The sequence below is a fragment of the Thalassophryne amazonica genome, chromosome 7, assembly GCF_902500255.1.
Source record: "Thalassophryne amazonica chromosome 7, fThaAma1.1, whole genome shotgun sequence".
NCBI lineage: Eukaryota > Metazoa > Chordata > Actinopteri > Batrachoidiformes > Batrachoididae > Thalassophryne > Thalassophryne amazonica.
Window position 1 is genome coordinate 4156980 of NC_047109.1, and position 20838 is coordinate 4177817.

Genomic DNA, 20838 nt, shown 5'->3' on the forward strand with positions numbered 1-20838 from the left:
ATGGCACAGACCAATCCCCCTCCCAGAATGATACAGTAGTATTTTTATTTTACAAACATGCTAAAGGGCAAAATGACTGAACAGATCCTGGGCAGCCAAAAGACGGCGCCAGAGGTACGTGGCTCATTGGGCCTGACACAGGTACATTTCTACACCCTTCCATCCTTCTTTGTTTCTTTTGGCTTTAAAGTAAAGTTAAAAGATAGGAAAAAAAAAAAAAACCCTATGGCTGCAGGAGAACTTCTCCCACAGCCATGCAGACTGACTGAACAGTCACTCTGCATGGCTGTGGGAGAAGACTGACTGAACAGTCAGTCTTCTCCCACAGCCATGCAGACTGAGTGCTGGTGGAAAAGACTGACTTAAAAAGTCAGTCCACACCAGAGACCCTTCGTGCACAGACCCCAAAGCATGATGAAGAATGAACAAAAGAAAAAACAAAACACTACTGTGTGAATTTAACAGCGGACTTTTCACTTCTGTTGCGTGCAACAGAAAAGAGTCCCCATTGTCATGACCGACAGCTTTAAATGTTTTTGACAGAGGTTGATGAATAAATTGTGGACCTGCTTTCTAAATCAGAACCAGCGGGTCCACAATCAATGTAGAGAAATGATCATTTTCACACCCTCAGAAACAGCAGAACGGACCAACTGCAGCCTCATTTTTCAGAGACACTGGCAACAAGTGCATGTGTGTGTATATATCAGAGCTGTGAAATGAAAATTGTGAAATCTGAGGAAAATTTGCAGGGGGGGGGTACAGCTCCCCAGGAACCGGGGTCTAGGGCCCTGTGGGGCCCCAGAATTACATTTTTATCTAATGAAACTTTTTCAGCATCTCCTGGAAGAACAAATCTCAAGATATTTAAATGATCCTCTATTCAACCTTTTATTTGACCTGTCAATGATGATGTTGAAATAACAGAATATGACGTGGAAGTTGGACCTGGAATGATTTTACTTTTAACTGTAAACCGAATTATGCATTAACTCAGAACAATTAAACTACATGAAATTCATGAATACTGAAAAGACTGTTACATCATTTCAAAAACCACAGATAAACATTGGAGAATATTTGGAAAATCATGGTAAAATATCAATAACATACCTTATAGAAAAAGTCACTTATTCTTGTGTAAATTCATGCAGCCTAAATCCATTCAAAGCCACAATGTCTTTTTTACAATGAAAGAAAGTCTAGATTAGTGAAAAATGTCACATAATCTTGTCTAAAATCCTGTTTGAACAGCAGAATGTTTATTTTCCAGGGAGATAAAAGTTCTTACCGTGTTTCCTGAGAGGACACAGTTCACTTTTCCCGTTTCTTTTATCTTTCAGGTGTGTTGATGAAGCCAGAGACGATTCCACAGATTCTTGTCCTTATAAGACTTGTTCAAACCGTCTTTCTCGCCATCTTCTCTCTGTGTGACGTCGCTCCGTGACACAGACATGCTGCACAAATCTTCTTTTAAAAATCTGAAAGCTCTAAAAGTTTGTGATGTCCACATGCTACATTTAGCTTAAGCGTCGCACAGGAGCCACACAGCGTCGCCGCAGCAACCAACCAGTCCTGCTTTACAACAACTGTCGTAACAGCTACGCTTTGAGGGGCATTTTTCCTCCACAAAACTGCGGATCCGAGGAAACTGATTTGTATCTGTAACACATAGATCAGTGTCTGCGGACTTATAAAACTTTCACGATGTCGTAAAAAAGAGAACGCTTTGCGATAGACATTTTAAAAACTCAGTGACGTTCATGATTAAAGAGTACATCACCAACACCCCACCCCCATCCCCATAATGAAATCCGCGGAATCCCGTGGATCCGCAGAGTTTTCACAGCCCTGATATATACATACACTCAACAAAAATATAAACGCAACACTTTTGGTTTTGCTCCCATTTTGTATGAGATGAACTCAAAGAGCTAAAACTTTTTCCACATACACAATATCACCATTTATGATTAGTGCACAGGTGTGCCTTAGACTGCCCACAATAAAAGGCCACTCTGAAAGGTGCAGTTTTGTTTTATTGGGGGGGGATACCAGTCAGTATCTGGTGTGACCACCATTTTCCTCATGCAGTGCAACACATCTCCTTCGCATAGAGTTGATCAGGTTGTCAATTGTGGCCTGTGGAATGTTGGTCCACTCCTCTTCAATGGCTGTGCAAAGTTGCTGGATATTGGCAGGAACTGGTACACGCTGTCGTATACGCCGGTCCAGAGCATCCCAAACATGCTCAATGGGTGACATGTCCGGTGAGTATGCCGGCCATGCAAGAACTGGGACATTTTCAGCTTCCAACAATTGTGTACAGATCCTTGCAACATGGGGCCGTGCATTATCCTGCTGCAACATGAGGTGATGTTCTTGGATGTATGGCACAACAATGGGCCTCAGGATCTCGTCACGGTATCTCTGTGCATTCATAATGCCATCAATAAAATGCACCTGTGTTCTTCGTCCATAACAGACGCCTGCCCATACCATAACCCCACCGCCACCATGGGCCACTCGATCCACAACATTGACATCAGAAAACCGCTCACCCACACGATGCCACACACGCTGTCTGCCATCTGCCCTGGACAGTGTGAACCGGGATTCATCCGTGAAGAGAACACCTCTCCAACGTGCCAAACGCCAGCGAATGTGAGCATTTGCCCACTCAAGTCGGTTACGACGACGAACTGGACTCAGGTCGAGACCCCGATGAGGACAACGAGCATGCAGATGAGCTTCCCTGAGACGGTTTCTGACAGTTTGTGCAGAAATTCTTTGGTTATGCAAACCGATTGTTTCAGCAGCTGTCCGAGTGGCTGGTCTCAGACGATCTTGGAGGTGAACATGTTGGATGTGGAGGTCCTGGGCTGGTGTGGTTACACGTGGTCTGCGGTTGTGAGGCTGGTTGGATGTAGTGCCAAATTCTCTGAAACGCCTTTGGAGACGGCTTATGGTAGAGAAATGAACTTTCAATACACGAGCAACAGCTCTGGGTGACATTCCTGCTGTCAGCATGCCAATTGCACGCTCCCTCAAATCTTGCGACATCTGTGGCATTGTGCTGTGTGATAAAACTGCACCTTTCAGAGTGGCCTTTTATTGTGGGCAGTCTAAGGCACACCTGTGCACTAATCATGGTGTCTAATCAGCATCTTGATATGGCACACCTGTGAGGTGGGATGGATTATCTCAGCAAAGGAGAAGTGCTCACTATCACAGATTTAGACTGGTTTGTGAACAATATTTGAGGGAAATGGTGATATTGTGTATGTGGAAAAAGTTTCAGATCTTTGAGTTCATCTCATACAAAATGGGAGCAAAACCAAAAGTGTTGCGTTTATATTTTTGTTGAGTGTATATATATATATATATATATATATATATATATATATATATATATATATATATATATATATATATATATATATATATATATATATAAAATCGATCTTTGGATGTGGGAATTAAAATAAGAATTGATTTCAAATTGGCGAATGGATCTTTTCAATCCAGCACGAGTGCAGACCTGATGTCTCCAGCAGCGATGAACACGGGCTCTTTGCTGTCCAGGCTGGTGATGCTGTCCACTGAGAACTGACTGATGTTATCACAGCTGTTGGTGTGGACGTCTGGCAGCTGGACACACACACACACACACACACACACACACACACACACACACACACACACACACACACACACACACACACACACACACACACACACACACACACACACACACACACACACACACACACACACACACACACACACACACACACACACACACACACACACAGTGGTCACTGGAGCTGCATAACATAGTTCTTTTTTTTTTTACATGAATTTGCATCACAGCCTGAAACGTCACAAGCACTCAGAGAGAAAAATGTAAAAAAAAAAAAAAAGACAAGTCCCAGGCTTTAATGTGAAGTAACAGGAAACAGAATTCATCTTGAACTAGCGTGTTGCTTGTGGGGCTCACGGGCTCTAGATTTGGTTGTGTTTATAAAACAGGTAGCTGACATTTTTCAAGGGTGGTAATAAATTAGGCAAAGTTTCTATAATGAGTTGGAACGGTGTCCAGATTATTCTTAAACCTTAGCCCTCAACAGTTTTTAGTTCCTGTTAATTATTTAATGTTAATTTACTGTCTTAATGTATTTATAAATGTTCAGGTTTTTGTTATGATAGCCACACTATTATTTGTTTTTATTATTACTTCTATTTTGTCATTAGATTTTTAAATGGACCACAATGGAAATACAGTTGTTTGCAAAAGTTTGGGCCCCCCTGATAATTTTCATGATTTTCCTTTATAAATCATTGGTTGTCTGGATCAGAAATTTCAGTTAAATATATCATATAGCAGACAAACACACTGATATTTGAGAAGTTTATAGGATTTACAGAAAGTGCGCAATAATTATTTAAAATTGGGCAGGTGGATCAATTTGGGCAGTTTATTGTTTTGAATACATTTAGCACTAATTATTGGAACAAAAAATTGGTTTGGTAAGGTGCTACAACCACAACCTGTGAGGAGTTTCTTCAGTTTTTTTCTTGACAAGGTTTCATCAGTCAGACAAAACGCTGATCAGAGCTGTAATGTTGAGTTGTCTGCTCCTCGTGCACATTCTGCTGTGCCCGAACAGTTTGAGCCCATTTCTTTTGCATCTCTCGCTGATGTTGTCAAACACATAAAATCTACAAGTTGTCCTTTTGATGTTGTTCCAGCTAAAGTGCTGAAGGAGGTTTTTAATACTGTTAGAGCGGGTCTCCTAACTTTTATCAATGCTTGTCTTAGATCAGGGTCTGTTCCAGCTGCTTTTAAACCACTTCTTAAAAAACCTCACCTGGACTCATCAGTTTTATCTAATTTTAGACCTGTGTCTCATCTGCCATTTCTGTCTAAGGTTTTAGAAAAGGTTGTCTTTTTACAGTTACAATCATTTTTAGAAGACAATCTCATCCTTGAAAAATTCCAATCCGGGTTTAGATCACGACACAGCACTGAGTCAGCACTTTTAAAAGTTTATAATGATATCACTTTGTTTGTGGATGCAGAGAATCCTGCTGTGCTGGTTCTGTTGGACCTCACAGCAGCCTTTGATACTGTGGATCACACAGTACTTGCCTCCCAGTTAGAACATTTTATTGGCTTTCAGGGTACTGCACTTAAGTGGTTTAGATCATATTTGGCTGAAAGGAGCTTTTCTGTCACGACTGGGGACCTCTCCTCATCAACTGCTCATCTGTCTTGTGGAGTGCCGCAGGGTTCTGTTCTTGGGCCAATTCTATTTTCTTTGTACATTCTGCCATTGGGGTCAATTATAACCCAGCACAACCTGTCCTTTCATTGTTATGCAGATGATCTGCAAATCTATCTACCTGTGAGGACTAATGGGAGTGATGCTTTGTCATCATTATTTAATTGTATTCGCGATGTAAAGCAGTGGCTGTCCCAAAATGTCCTTTACCTGAATGATGGTAAAACTGAGATCATGGTGTTTCAGCGCACTGGCATACCAAATGTGGTAACACCAAATTTTGGTGCTTTGGCTAACTATGTAAAACCAGCTATCAAGAATTTGGGAGTGATATTTGACAGCTGTTTGAGGTTCGATCAACAGATAAACTGTGTTGTCAAAGCTACTTTTTTCCAACTTCGCCTTTTGGCTAAATAAAGCACTTTCTCAGTAGACGTGATCTTGAGACGCCATTCATGCTTTCATCAGCTCCAGAATTGATTATTGTAATGCACTTTATTCAGGCATTAATCAGTCGTCTCTTGCACGTCTCCAGTTGGTGCAGAATGCTGCTGCTCGTCTTTTAACAAACACTTTTAGACGTGAGCATATTACGCCCGTCCTGTACTCACTCCACTGGCTTCCAGTTCATTTTAGAATTGATTTTAAGATTTTACTGTTTGTTTTTAAAGCTATTTATGGCCTTGCACCTCCCTACTTGTCTGAAATTTTAACTCTGCGCACCTACAGTAGGACCTTAAGGGCGTCTGGCCAGCTTTACTTAGATGTTCCGAGGTCAAGATATAAACACTGGGGTGATCGTGCTTTCACGGTAGCTGGCCCCAGACTGTGGAACGAGCTACCTCTTGAGTTACGTACTATTCCTGACCGAGCACTTTTTAAATCTAAGTTAAAGACTTATTTATTTAAACTGGCTTTTAACACTTAGGGGAGGTGACATGTTCTGATATTTTTATGTTCTTTTTTATGTGTTGTTTTAAAATTTTATTCTATATGCGTTTTATTTTTGTGAATTTGTGTTTTTAATGTTAAGCACTTTGGACACCAGTCGGTGCTGTAAAGCGCTTTATAAATAAATGTTGATTGATTGATTGACCCTTGACCTCTTTAACCTTCCTTTTCTCTCAAAGGTTCTTGAAAGGGTAGCTGTAAAACAGTTAACTGATCATCTGCAGAGGAATGGTCTATTTGAAGAGTTTCAGTCAGGGTTTAGAATTCATCATAGTACAGAAACAGCATTAGTGAAGGTTACAAATGATCTTCTTATGGCCTCAGACAGTGGACTCATCTCTGTGCTTGTTCTGTTAGACCTCAGTGCTGCTTTTGATACTGTTGACCATAAAATTTTATTACAGAGATTTGAATCATATTTATCTAATAGATTACAATTTGTTCATGTAAATGGGGAATCTTCTTCACAGACTAAGGTTCATTATGGAGTTCCACAGGGTTCTGTGCTAGGACCAATTTTATTCACTTCATACATGCTTCCCTTAGGCAGTATTATTAGACAGCATTGCTTAAATTTTCATTGTTACGCAGATGATACCCAGCTTTATCTATCCATGAAGCCAGAGGACACACATCAATTAGCTAAACTGCAGGATTGTCTTACAGACATAAAGACATGGATGACCTCTAATTTCCTGCTTTTAAACTCAGATAAAACCGAAGTTATTGAACTTGGCCCCACAAATCTTAGAAACATGGTGTCTAACCAGATCCTTACTCTGGATGGCATTACCCTGACCTCTAGTAATACTGTGAGAAATCTTGGAGTCATTTTTGATCAGGATATGTCATTCAATGCGCATATTAAACAAATATGTAGGACTGCTTTTTGCATTTGTGCAATCTCTCTAAAATTGGAAAGGTCTTGTCTCAGAGTGATTCTGAAAAACTAATTCATGCATTTATTTCCTCTAGGCTGGACTATTGTAATTCATTATTATCAGGTTGTCCTCAAAGTTCCCTGAAAAGCCTTCGGTTAATTCAAAATGCTGCAGCTAGAGTACTGACGGGGACTAGAAGGAGAGAGCATATTTCACCCATATTGGCCTCTCTTCATTGGCTTCCTGTTAATTCTAGAATAGAATTTAAAATTCTTCTTCTTACTTATAAGGTTTTGAATAATCAGGTCCCATCTTATCTTAGGGACCTTATAGTACCATATCACCCCAATAGAGCGCTTCGCTCTCAGACTGCAGGCTTACTTGTAGTTCCTAGGGTTTGTAAGAGTAGAATGGGAGGCAGAGCCTTCAGCTTTCAGGCTCCTCTCCTCTGGAACCAGCTCCCAATTCGGATCAGGGAGACAGACACCCTCTCTACTTTAGGATTAGGCTTAAAACTTTCCTTTTTGCTAAAGCTTATAATTAGGGCTGGATCGGGTGACCCTGAACCATCCCTTAGTTATGCTGCTATAGACTTAGACTGCTGGGGGGTTCCCATGATGCACTGAGTGTTTTTCTCTTTTTGCTCTGTATGCACCACTCTGCATTTAATCATTAGTGATTGATCTCTGCTCCCCTCCACAGCATGTCTTTTTCCTGGTTCTCTCCCTCAGCCCCAACCAGTCCCAGCAGAAGACTGCCCCTCCCTGAACCTAGTTCTGCTGGAGGTTTCTTCCTGTTAAAAGGGAGTTTTTCCTTCCCGCTGTCGCCAAGTGCTTGCTCACAGGGGGTCGTTTTGACCGTTGGGGTTTTTCCGTAATTATAGTATGGCTTTGCCTTACAATATAAAGCGCCTTGGGGCAACTGTTTGTTGTGATTTGGCGCTATATAAATAAAATTGATTTGATTTGATTTACACAGGTGAATCCAATCATGAGAAAGGGTATTTAAGGTGGCCATTTAAAAATATTTCCCCTCTTTGCATCTCTTCTAATGAGTGGCAAAATGGGAGCCTCTAAACAATTCTCAAATCTCTGAGAACAGTCATAGTCAACCCACAGACCTGCTCCAAAGACCTACAACATGATCTTGCTGCAGATGGTGTCTCTGTGCATCGTTCAACTATACAGCGCACTTTGCACAAAGAGATGCTGTATGATGCTGTAATAAGAGGAAGTCATTTCTGCGTACACACCACAAACAGAGTCACTTGAGATATGTTAAGCACATTTGGACAAGCCAGCTTCCTTTCGGAATAAGGTGCTGTGGACTGATGAAACTAAAATGAAGTTATTTGGACATAAGGGGCGGTATGCATGGCTGAAAAAGAGCACAGCATTCCAAGAAAAACACTTGCTGCCTACAGCAAAATTTGGAGGTGGTTCCATCATGCTGTGTGGCTGTGTGGCCAGTGCAGATACTGGGAATCTTGTTAAAGTTGAGGGTCACATGGATTCCAGTCAATATCAGCAGATTCTTGAGAACAATGTTCATGAATCAGTGACAAAGTTGAAGCTGCGCCGGGGCAGGATCTTTCAACAAGACGACCCTAAACACTGCTCAAAATCTAAGACATTCATGCAGAGGAACAAGTACAACGTTCTGGAATGGCCATCTCAGTCCCCAGACCTGAATATTATTGAAAATCTGTGAGGTGATGTTAAGCGGGCTGTCCATGCACAGAAACCAACAAACCTGCGATGTTTTGTAAAGAAGAACGGTCCAAAATACCTTCAACCAGAATCCAGACTCTCATTGGAAGCTACAGGAAGCATTTAGAGGCTGTTATTTCTGCAAAAGGAGGATCTACTAAATACTGATGTATTTTTTCTGTTGGGGTGCACAAATTTATGCACCTGCCTAATTTTGTTTAAAGAATTATTGCACACTTTCTGTAAATCCTAGAAACTTCATTTCACTTCTCAAATATCACTGTCTTTGTCTGCTATATGATATATTTAACTGAAATTGCTGATTCAAACAACCAGTGATTTATAAAGGAAAATCATGGAAATCATCAGGGGGGGCCCAAACTTTTACATACAACTAAGTGTTTTCACTTTCTTGTGTTGTCTATGTATTTTTAACGTATTTACAATTATATGCACTTACACTCACACTTTTAATATAAAGATGATTTACTGCCCCCTGCTGGAAAGGTGTGTGAGTCCAAAATGTCATTAGCAACGTTAGCTAATATTCGTAGCTAGTCCTATCAGCATTCATATGCCTCATCCAGCATATGGATCATGTCAGTATGTGTCAGTGTTGGTTCCTGTGGGAGGACATCTGTCTCACACAAAGTGGACTATCTGTGGATCCTCCAAAGAAAAAAATGTTCCAATGGTAAATAGATTGCATTTATAGAGCACTTTTCCATCTGCATCAGACACTCAAAGTGCTTTACAATAATCCCTCACATTCACGCCGATGTAAGGGTGCTGCCATTCACTACACACCGGGAGCAACTAGGGGATTAAGGACCTTGCCCAAGGGCCCCTAGTGATTTTCCAGTCAGGCTGGGATTTGAACCAAGGATCCTCTGGTCTGAAGCTCAACGCTGAACCACTAGACAGACCATCACCTCTGCTGGGAACTTTGTCACAAAGCCTGAGAATTGTCTATTTCCACAACTGATAAAAACAAAACTGTGACACTCGCATTCTTTCTATTTCTTCTTCGTCTTTTGGCTGTTCCCGTTAGGGGGCGCCACAGCAGATCAATCGTTTCCATCTCACCCTGTCCTCTGTGTCTTCCTCTGTCTCACCAACCACCTGCATGTCCTCCCTCAGCACATCCATAAACCTCCTCTTTGTCCTCCCTCTTCTCCTCCTTCCTGGTGGCTCCATCCTCAGCATCCTTCTCCCTATATACCCTGGGTCCCTCCTCTGCACATGTCTCCAAACCATCTCACCTGAGCTGTCCCTCTGATATGTTCATTCCTAATCTTGTCCATTCTTGTCACTCCCAAAGAGAATCTCAACATCTTCAGCTCCGCCTCATGTCTTTTTGTTAGTGCCACCGTCTCTAAGTCGTACAACTCTGATCTCACTACTATCTTGTAAACTTTCTCCTTCACTCTTGCTGATATTCTTCAGTCACAAATCCCTCCTGCCACCTTTCTCCACCCACTCCACCCTGTCTGCACTCTCTTCTTCACCTCTCTACCACACTCTCCATTACTTTGGACAGTTGACCCCAAATATTTAAACTCATCTACTTTCACCACTTCTACTCCTTGTACCTGCACTATTCCACTGGGCTCCCTCTCATTCACACACATGGACTCAGTCTTGCCTCTGCTGACTTTCATTCCCCTTCTCTCCAAAGCATATCTCCACCTCTCCAGACGAGACTCAACTTGCTCTCTACTCTCACTACAGATCACAATGTCATCTGCAAACATCATAGTCCATGGGGACTCCTGTCTGATCTCATCCGTCAACCTGTCCATCACCACTGCAAACAAGAAAGGACTCAGAGCTGATCCTTAGTGTAATCCCACCTCCACCTTGAATGAGTCTGACATTCCGACTGCACATCTCACCGCTGTCACACTATTCTTGTACATGTCCTGCACTACCCTAACATACTTCTCTGCCACTCCAGACTTCCTCATACAATACCACAGCTCTTCTCTTGGCACCCTATCATAAGCTTTTTCTCAGTCCACAAACACACAATGTAACTCTTTCTGTCCTTCTCTGTACATCTCCAACAGTATTCTCAGAGCAAACATTGCATCTGTAGTGCTCTTTCTCGGCATGAAACCATATTGCTGCTCACAGATCTTCACCTGTTTTCTAAGACTAGCTTCTACTGGTCTTTCCCATAACTTCATGCTGTGGCTGATCAACTTTATGCCTCTGTAGTTACTGCAGCTCTGCACATCACCCTTGTTCTTGAAAACAGGACCCAGCTCCACTCCTCAGGCATCTTCTCACTTTCCAAGATTTTATTAAACAATCTGGTAAGAATCTCTACTGCTGTCTCTCCTAGACATTTCCATGCCTCCACTGGAATGTCATCTGGACCAACTGCCTTTCCACTCTTCATCCTCTTCATAACAGCCCTCACTTCTTTCTTACTAATCTCTTGTACTTTCTGATTTACTCTCACCACATCATCCAGCCTTTTCTCTCGCTCATTTTCTTTATTCATCAGCTCTTCAAAATATTCCCTCCATCTTCTCAGCACACACTCCTTACTTGTCAGCACATTACCATCTGCATCTTTTACCACCCTAACCTGCTGCACATCCTTTCCAGCTCTGTCCCTTTGTCTGGCCAGTCGGTACAAGTCCTTTTCTCCTTCCTTACTATTCAACTTCTTGTACAGCTCGCAATATGCCTTTTCCTTCGCTTTTGTCACTTCTCTTTTGGCCTTACGCTGCATCTCCTTGTACTCCTGTCTACTTTCTTCATCCCTCCGACTATCCCAAAACGTTTTCGCCAACCTCTTTCTCCTTATGCTTTCCTGGACCTCTTCATTCCACCACCAAGTCTCCTTGTCTTCCTTCCACTGTCCAGATGTCACATCCAGTACTGTCCTAGCTGTCTCCCTCACCACATCTGCAGTAATTTTAGTTGTCCAAAATTGCTTCCCCCCCAACTAGTGCTTCTCTCACCTGCTCGCTAAATTTCACACAACAGTCTTCCTCCTTCAGCTTCCACCATCTGATCCTTTGTTGAGCTCTCACTCTCTTCTTCTTTACCTCTAAATTCATCCTACAAACAACCATCCTATGCTGTCTAGAGACACTCTCTCCTGCCACCACCTTACAGTCTGATTTCTTTTAGCTTGCATCTCCTATAAAGAATGTAGTCCACCTGTGTGCACCTTCCTCCACTCTTATATGTTACCCTGTGCTCCTCCCTTTTCTTAAAGTAGGTATTCACCACAGCCATTTCCATCCTTTTTGCAAAATCAACGACCATCTGTCCTTCCCCATTCCTATCCTTGATACCATATCTACCCATTACTTCCTCATCACCTTTGTTCCCTTCACCAACATGTCCATTGAAGTCCGCTCCTATCACCACTCTTTCATGCTTGGGCACACTCTCCACCACCTCATCTAACACACTCCAGAAATCTTCTTTCTCCTTCATCTCACAACCTACCTGTGGGGCATATGCACTGATGATATTCATCATCACCCCTTCAATTTCCAATGTCACACTCATCACCTTGTCTGACACTCGCTTAACCTCCAACACACTTAACATACTCTTCCTTTAAAATGACCCCAACACCATTTCTCTTCCTATCCTCACCATGGTACAACAACTTGTACCCACCGCCGATGCTCCTGTTCTTACTTCCCTTCCACTTGGTCTCTTGCGCACACAATGTCTACCTTTCTCCTCTCCATCATATCAGCCAGCTCTCTCCCTTTACCAACCATACTACCAACATTCAAAGTCCCCACTTTCATTACTACCCTTCTAGTTTTCTTCTTCTCCCGCTGTTTTTGGAAACGTTCTCCTCCTCTTCTTTGTTGTCTTTGCCCAGCAGTAGCCCAATTTCCACTGGCATCCTGTTGGGCAACAGCACTGGTGGCGGACGTTGTTAACCCCGGCCGCGACCGATCCGCTATGGAAATTCGATTCTTATTCTGCATAGTTGGTTGGCTTGTTTTATGCCGGATGCCCTTCCTGACGCAACCCTCCTCATTTATCCGGGCTTGGGACCGGCACTCAGAATGTACTGGCTGCACACCCCATGTGGCTGAGTTCGCATTCATTCTATTTAGTTCTGTTAAATTTGAATTAACATAATCAAAGTGTTAATTAATATGAAAAAAGCTGTGGTCTGTAAAGCTTTTTATTAGTGACGTGTCCACAGTAACTATCAACTCCAGACGCTCATCGTAAGTCTGCTATAAATAACTGGACCAGTAGATGTCAGCAGTCTCTCATGAGCTGTTCAATGAGGCTTCGAGTCATGAAGCAGTTGGCTGGAAGGTGCCCTGAAGTCCTGATTTGGCTTCATCTCTGCTTCAGTATTCCTTCTCTGTGTACATTAATAGGAAATATTCAACGAACAATGAGTTTCTAAGGACACAACTACACCAGGTTTTTTCAGGTTCTTTTGGCCGCAGCAGGAGTGTTCTGAAGGTTCCCGATGAAAGCCAAACAAGAACTTGTGTTTTTCTGAGATGTAAGCATGAGTACAACGGTGCCGTCTGCATCATCGAGTTCCATCTTAATGATATGAAGAAAACAAATAATTCCTCCACTCTACAGTCAGACATTGTGTTTTCTCAACATGGAAACATGACTCTGGAAACGTGTCTGTGACCTCGTCAGACCTGAGGTCAGTGTGACTCTACCTCCACCTGGAGTTCTCCGATGTCGTCCACAGACCACGCCTCGTCGTCGTTGTCATAGTTGGGCACCACAGAAAAGCCGCCGGCTCGCTGTTCCGCCGTCATCCCGCAGTCTGGCAGGTTGTCCACGGAACGGGTGCTGCGGATCTGGTTCTCTGGTATCCGGATTGGAACACTTGATGTCTCAAAATTCTCGCACTCGAGAACCTCCACATAGATCAGGTAGGGAGCCTGGAGAAACAATGCAAAAGGTCAGCCAAGCAGCAGGGGGCACAATTTCATAGCATGATGGACAATTGTCCTCAGATCAGGTTGTGTGCAGTTAAAGATGTGCCTGATCCAGATCAAACCATCGCCTGTCTCCTGAGCAGATCCAGTTCCTGTTCACTCTTTAAGACATCAGACTGTTTTCAGAGACACAAAACAAAGACAGAACACACGGAAACAAACAAGGTTAAACATTACAGGATTCCCATTTATGACACCAACGTGTCACATCCGACAAACAACAAATGTCACGCCAACCGCGCTTCATCTGACGCGATTCAGTGAAAGCTGAACTTTCCTCGGCGATGTCGAGTTCCAGACTGCGGTGTGGATTTTAGGAATCTTCGATTGTTTTCCCGAGAACTATGTTCACAGATGGCTGACGACTTCACCCTTCATCTATCTCTTATGAATACAAGGTCTGTGAGCAATAAAACTTTTATTCTCAGCGGCTTTTTTACATCCCGGAAGCTGGACTTCATGCTTTTAACAGAGACATGGCTTCGGGCTGGCGAGTCCTTTGCCTTCTCGGAGCTACTTCCCCCGGGTTGCTCCTTCTTCAGCTCCCCTCGCACTACAGGCAAAGGCGGTGGTTTGACGACAGTGTTTAAATCTGACTTTGTTTGCTGCCCGCTTCCCACTAAAGCCTATGCGAGCTTCGAGCTACAGCTCTTTGAAATCAGACTGGATATACCTGTTTTGTGCGCACTCATCTATCGCCCTCCTAAATTTAACAAAGATTTTGTAAATGACTTTTCTGACTTTGTGGCAGGTATTGCTCTTAATCGTAACATATTTTTAATTGATGGGGATTGATGGGGATTCATGTTTGTTGTCAATCCAAGCTCTTGGTCAATGACTTTCTTAACGTTGTGGACTCTTTTAATCTTAAGCAGGCAGTAAATGTCCCGACCCATGACAAGGGTCATACTCTGGACCTTATCTTATTCAGTGGTCTAAATGTCCATGGGAACCACAGAATCGTGTCTCTGCTGTTTGCGGACGATGTGGTTCTGTTGGCTTCGTCAAATCAGGACCTTCAGCGTGCACTGGGGCGGTTTGCAGCCGAGTGTGAGGCGTCCGGGATGAAAATCAGCACCTCCAAATCCGAGGCCATGGTTCTCGACTGGAAAAAGGTGCTTTGCCCTCTTCAGGTCGGTGGAGTGTCCTTGCCCCAAGTGGAGGAGTTTAAGTATTTCGGGGTCTTGTTCACAAGTGAGGGACAGATGGAGCGTGAGATCGATAGACGGATCGGTGCAGCGTCTGCAGTGATGCGGTCGCTGTATCGGACTGTCGTGGTGAAGAGAGAGCTGAGTAGGGAGGCAGAGCTCTCGATTTACCGATCGATTTACGTTCCGATCCTCACCTATGGTCATGAGATTTGGCTCATGACCGAAAGAACGAGATCGCGGGTACAAGCGGCCGAGATGAGTTTCCTCCGCAGGGTGGCTGGGCGCTCCCTTAGAGATAGGGTGAGGAGCTCGGTCACTTGGGAGGAGCTCGGAGTCGAGCCGCTGCTCCTCCACATCGAAAGGAGTCAGTTGAGGTGGCTTGGGCATCTTTTCCGGATGCCGCCTCGCTGGAGAGGTGTTCTGGGCACTTCCCATTGGGAGGAGGCTCCGGGGAAGACCCAGGACACGCTGGAAGGATTACATCTCTCGGCTGGCTTGGGAACGCCTTGGGGTTCCCCCGGAGGAGCTGGGGGAGGTGTGTGTGGATCGGGAGGTCTGGGCGGCTTCGCTTGAGCTGCTGACCCGCGACCCGACTCCGGATAAAGCGGAAGAAAATGGATGGATGGATGGATGGTCTAAATGTGAACGTCAGAGATCTGTAATGCAGGCATATCGGACCAGTTTCCTGTGCTTTTCTCTGTCGCGGTGTCCTCCACTATTAGGAAACGATGCATTCCGGCGTGCCAGCAGCGCGCTATTTGCCCCGCTACTGCGCCACTCTTTTCTGCTGCGTTTCATGCTTCTGAACTTATGTCTTATGATTCTAATACAGATATTGATGAGGTGGTTAGCTTGTTCAATACTACGTGCTCAGACATTCTCAATGTTGTCGCCCCTTTCACTAATCGGCGTGCAAAACGCTGAGAGCCACGGCACAATGACATCACGCGCGCACGCAGACGGGAATGCCACCGTGCAGAACGAAAATGGAAAAAAGATCAACTTCAAGTATCACTGGGGATTTTAAGACATTCACTTATGAATTATCAAGATGCTGTTAAGACTGCAAAGTCAGAGTATATGGCAAATATTGTGTCTACAAATCTTCACAAACCCCAGGTTCTTTTTAATGTTTTGAACAAAATTGTTAACCCTATTGATTCAACTGTTGCTGTTCCCTCTGTTTCTTTGTGTGACAAATTTTGTCAATTTTTCAGTGACAAAATCTCACTCATTCGATCCTCTTTGCCAACTGTCATCACTGACCCCTGCATCATTCCTGAGTGCTCAGCTGTTTTTAGTCAATTTGAGCCTATTTCTCTGTGTGACCTATCTAAAACTGTTCAACGTTTAAGGCCTTCAGACTGTGCACTGGATTTCCTTCCTGCTAAGCTTTTGAAAGAAGTCCTTGATTCAGTTGGCCCTTGTATTTTACAGTTAATTAATGCCTCTCTGACTTCAGGTGTCGATCCTCGTTCCTTTAAACAGGCCATAATACAGCCCCTCTTAAAAAACATAATTTGGACCCTGCTAGTTTTTCTAATTATAGACCCATTTCTATCTAAAATACTTGAAAAGGTGGTCTATACTCAATTACAGTCGCACCTTACTGCATTTGACATAACTGAAAAATTCCAGTCTGGTTTTAAACCTTTGCACAGCACTGAAACTGCTCTTTTAAAAGTTTTTAATGATCTTCTTTTAATCATGGACTCTGGCAGCTCAGCTGTGCTTGTGCTTTTAGATTTAACTGCAGCCTTTGACACTGTTGACCACCAAATCTTATTATCTCGCCTTGAATCGTGCGTTGGATTAAATGGCACAGTGCACAAATGGTTCAAGTCCTATTTGACTGGTCGGTGCCTTTCTGTAAACCCTGGTCCCTCTGTGTCACAGAAAGCCCCTTTGACTTGTACCTCAAGGGTCAATCTTAGGGCCAATTCTATTTTCGCTCTATTTGCTTCCTTTGGGATCAATTTTTAAGAAACATTCAGTTTCACTGCTTTGCTGATGATGTGCAGATTTATTTACCTCTGAACCTTAAAACAAACTCATCTGCCATCCTACAGACCTGCTTTCAAGAAGTCAAAGACTGGATGTCTTTAAGCTTTTTGAATCTAAATGAAAGCAAAACAGAGATTGTGGTCTTTGGTGACCTTGACCTTTCTGCCCTTGGTTCACTCGCCTCCTACTGTCGTTCATCTGCTAAGACCCTTGGTGTTTTTATAGACAGCTCTTTTAAATTTCAGAAGCAGATCAACACAGTGGTCAAAACAAGCTTCTTCCAGTGTAGACTTAAGTAAAATCAAGCGTTACCTGCCCACAAAACAGCTGGAACAGGTTGTGCACGCCTTGATCACATCTCGTTTAGACTACTGCAATTCTCATGTTGGTCTTAATCAGTCATCTCTGCATCGCCTCCAGATGGTGCAAAATGCAGCTGCGCGTCTGCTCACTGGAGCCAAACGGCACCAACACATTTCTCCTGTTTTGTCTTCACAACACTGGTTACCTGTTGCTTTTAGAATCGATTTTAAGATTTTGTTGCTTGTTTTTAAATCAATTCACGGTCAAGCCCCATTCTATTTATCTGATATGCTGTCACTGCACACTCCAGGAAGAGCTCTGCGCTCCGCAGACCAGAGTTTACTGGTCTGTCCCAGGTCTAAGCTGAAGACCAGGAGAGACAGAGCCTTTGCTGTTGCGGGGCCCAAGCTCTGGAACTCTCTGCCGTTAAATGTCCGACTGGCTCCTTCAGTTGACTCTTTTAAAGACATCTTTTTGCACTGGCTTTTAACACAAGATGAGCTGAATACTGCCACATCGTTTATTGTCTTGTTGATTTATTTTGTTCTTGTATTTAATTGAATATAATTTTAATTCCTTTTATTGTACAGCACTTTGGGGCAGTGTTGACTGTTTGTAAATGTGCTTTATAAATAAATCTGACCTTGACCTGACCTTAATAAATAAAGAGGTAAAGTTTGATGTTGAAGTGAACCGCGTGGTCCTGTCTAACTTAGTGTATGTTATCAACACAGACGCTGTGCATCCAGAAAGTATTCACAACGCTTCACTCTTTACCCCAGCTGGACCCCCGCTGAGCCGTAGGAACCTGTCAGGGATGATCAGTGGAAACAGGAAGCACCCCAGCTTCATGGCTGGGATTACTCATGTACATGTGATTTTAGTTTTTATTTTTAATAAATTTGTAAAAATCTCAAGAAATTATTTTGTGTGTAGCATTTGAGGAAAATTATGTGGGGAGGTGATGGTCTAGTGGTTAAAGTGCTGGGCTTGAGACCAGAGGATCCTCGGTTCAAATCCCACCCTGACTGGACAATCACTAAGGGCCCTTGGGCAAGGTCCTTAGTCCCCTTGTATGGCAGCACCCTGATATCAGGGTGAATGTGAAGCATTCTTGTAAAGCACTTTGAGCATCTGATGCAGATGGAAAAGCGCAATATAAATGCAGTCTACTTACCATTTTAAAATGATGAATTTCATCTATTTTGAAATAAGGCTGTAATCTAACAGTATGTGGTAAAAGTGCAGCGCTGTAAATACTTTCCGGGAGCACTTTGAATAATTTCTTTATAATTAATTAAACAACTGCAAATTATAAAGAACACAATGCTCATCCAGCTGAGCGCATTTTAGCATTGCGTTATATTGTTATTTTTACACACACACACACACACACACACACACACACACACACACACACACACACACACACACACACACACACACACACACACACACACACACACACACACACACACAAGGGTAGGCTGAAAAGTTCTAAGGCTCCCCATGAAGCCTTAGAATGATCTCTTGCTTGCCTCTACTGGTGGTTGGCTCTCACTGCGGTATTGTATCACTTCCTGTTCCGGAGCACAGCGGTGTTTTTCTGTATCTGTTAGCTGTTTAATCTGCGCAGTTAGATTGATCTAGTTATCTAGATTACGATTTGTTTCCCAGTGTAATCTTTACGTGCCTTAACTAAAGCACTCCTTCTGCTGAATCACCTCTAAATTATTTACACATTATTCACTTTGCGTGTTTTTAGGAATCCGCTAGCTTAGCGTAGCTACTAGCTCTTAGCCGATTTAGCATGGCGGCTTCTCCTGTCTCTCCCGCACTTTTCTGCTCTGGGTGTGAAATGTTTAGTTATTCCTCGGCCTCCTTTAGCAGTAATGGTACTTGTAATAAGTGTAGCTTATTCGTAGCTTTGGAGGCCAGGCTGGGCGAATTGGAGACTCGGCTCCGCACCGTGGAAAATTCTACAGCTAGCCAGGCCCCTGTAGTCGGTGCGGACCAAGGTAGCTTAGCCGCCGTTAGTTCCCCCCTGGCAGATCCCGAGCAGCCGGGAAAGCAGGCCGACTGGGTGACTGTGAGGAGGAAGCGTAGCCCTAAACAGAAGCCCCGTGTACACCGCCAACCCGTTCACATGTCTAACCGTTTTTCCCCACTCGACGACACACCCGCCGAGGATCAAACTCTGGTTATTGGCGACTCTGTTTTGAGAAATGTGAAGTTAGCGAAACCAGCAACCATAGTCAATTGTCTTCCGGGGGCCAGAGCAGGCGACATTGAAGGAAATTTGAAACTGCTGGCTAAGGCTAAGCGTAAATTTGGTAAGATTGTAATTCACGTCGGCAGTAATGACACCTGGTTACGCCAATCGGAGGTCACTAAAATTAACATTAAATCGGTGTGTAACTTTGCAAAAACAATGTCGGACTCTGTAGTTTTCTCTGGGCCCCTCCCCAATCGGACCGGGAGTGACATGTTTAGCCGCATGTTCTCCTTGAATTGCTGGCTGTCTGAGTGGTGTCCAAAAAATGAGGTGGGCTTCATAGATAATTGGCAAAGCTTCTGGGGAAAACCTGGTCTTGTTAGGAGAGACGGCATCCATCCCACTTTGGATGGAGCAGCTCTCATTTCTAGAAATCTGGCCAATTTTCTTAAATCCTCCAAACCGTGACTATCCAGGGTTGGGACCAGGAAGCAGAGTTGTAGTCTTACACACCTCTCTGCAGCTTCTCTCCCCCTGCCATCCCCTCATTACCCCATCCCCGTAGAGACGGTGCCTGCTCCTAGACTACCAATAACCAGCAAAAATCTATTTAAGCATAAAAATTCAAAAAGAAAAAATAATATAGCACCTTCAACTGCACCACAGACTAAAACAGTTAAATGTGGTCTGTTAAACATTAGGTCTCTCTCTTCTAAGTCCCTGTTAGTAAATGATATAATAATTGATCAACATATTGATTTATTCTGCCTTACAGAAACCTGGTTACAGCAGGATGAATATGTTAGTTTAAATGAGTCAACACCCCCGAGTCACACTAACTGTCAGAATGCTCGTAGCACGGGCCGAGACGGAGGATTAGCAGCAATCTTCCATTCCAGCTTATTAATTAATCAAAAACCCAGACAGAGCTTTAATTCATTTGAAAGCTTGTCTCTTAGTCTTGTCCATCCAAATTGGAAGTCCCAAAAACCAGTTTTATTTGTTATTATCTATTGTCCACCTGGTCGTTACTGTGAGTTTCTCTGTGAATTTTCAGACCTTTTGTCTGACTTAGTGCTTAGCTCAGATAAGATAATTATAGTGGGCGATTTTAACATCCACACAGATGCTGAGAATGACAGCCTCAACACTGCATTTAATCTATTATTAGACTCTATTGGCTTTGCTCAAAAAGTAAATGAGTCCACCCACCACTTTAATCATATCTTAGATCTTGTTCTGACTTATGGTATGGAAATAGAAGACTTAACAGTATTCCCTGAAACTCCCTTCTGTCTGATCATTTCTTAATAACATTTACATTTACTCTGATGGACTACCCAGCAGTAGGGAATAAGTTTCATTACACTAG

General features: G+C 43.3%; 1 protein-coding gene across 3 annotated transcripts in view; it reads right to left on the reverse strand.

Annotated features, from left to right (window-relative positions):
* Window positions 1–20838, reverse strand: part of pi4kb (phosphatidylinositol 4-kinase, catalytic, beta) — a 62047-nt gene that overhangs the window by 15063 nt on the left and 26146 nt on the right. For all 3 annotated transcript variants that reach the window (XM_034173736.1, XM_034173738.1, XM_034173737.1), the window contains 2 exons: window positions 13509–13736; window positions 3542–3651 (listed from right to left, as the gene is read on the reverse strand). In XM_034173736.1, coding sequence (XP_034029627.1) covers window positions 3542–3651; window positions 13509–13736 — 338 coding nt within the window. The remainder of the gene's footprint in view (window positions 1–3541; window positions 3652–13508; window positions 13737–20838) is intronic.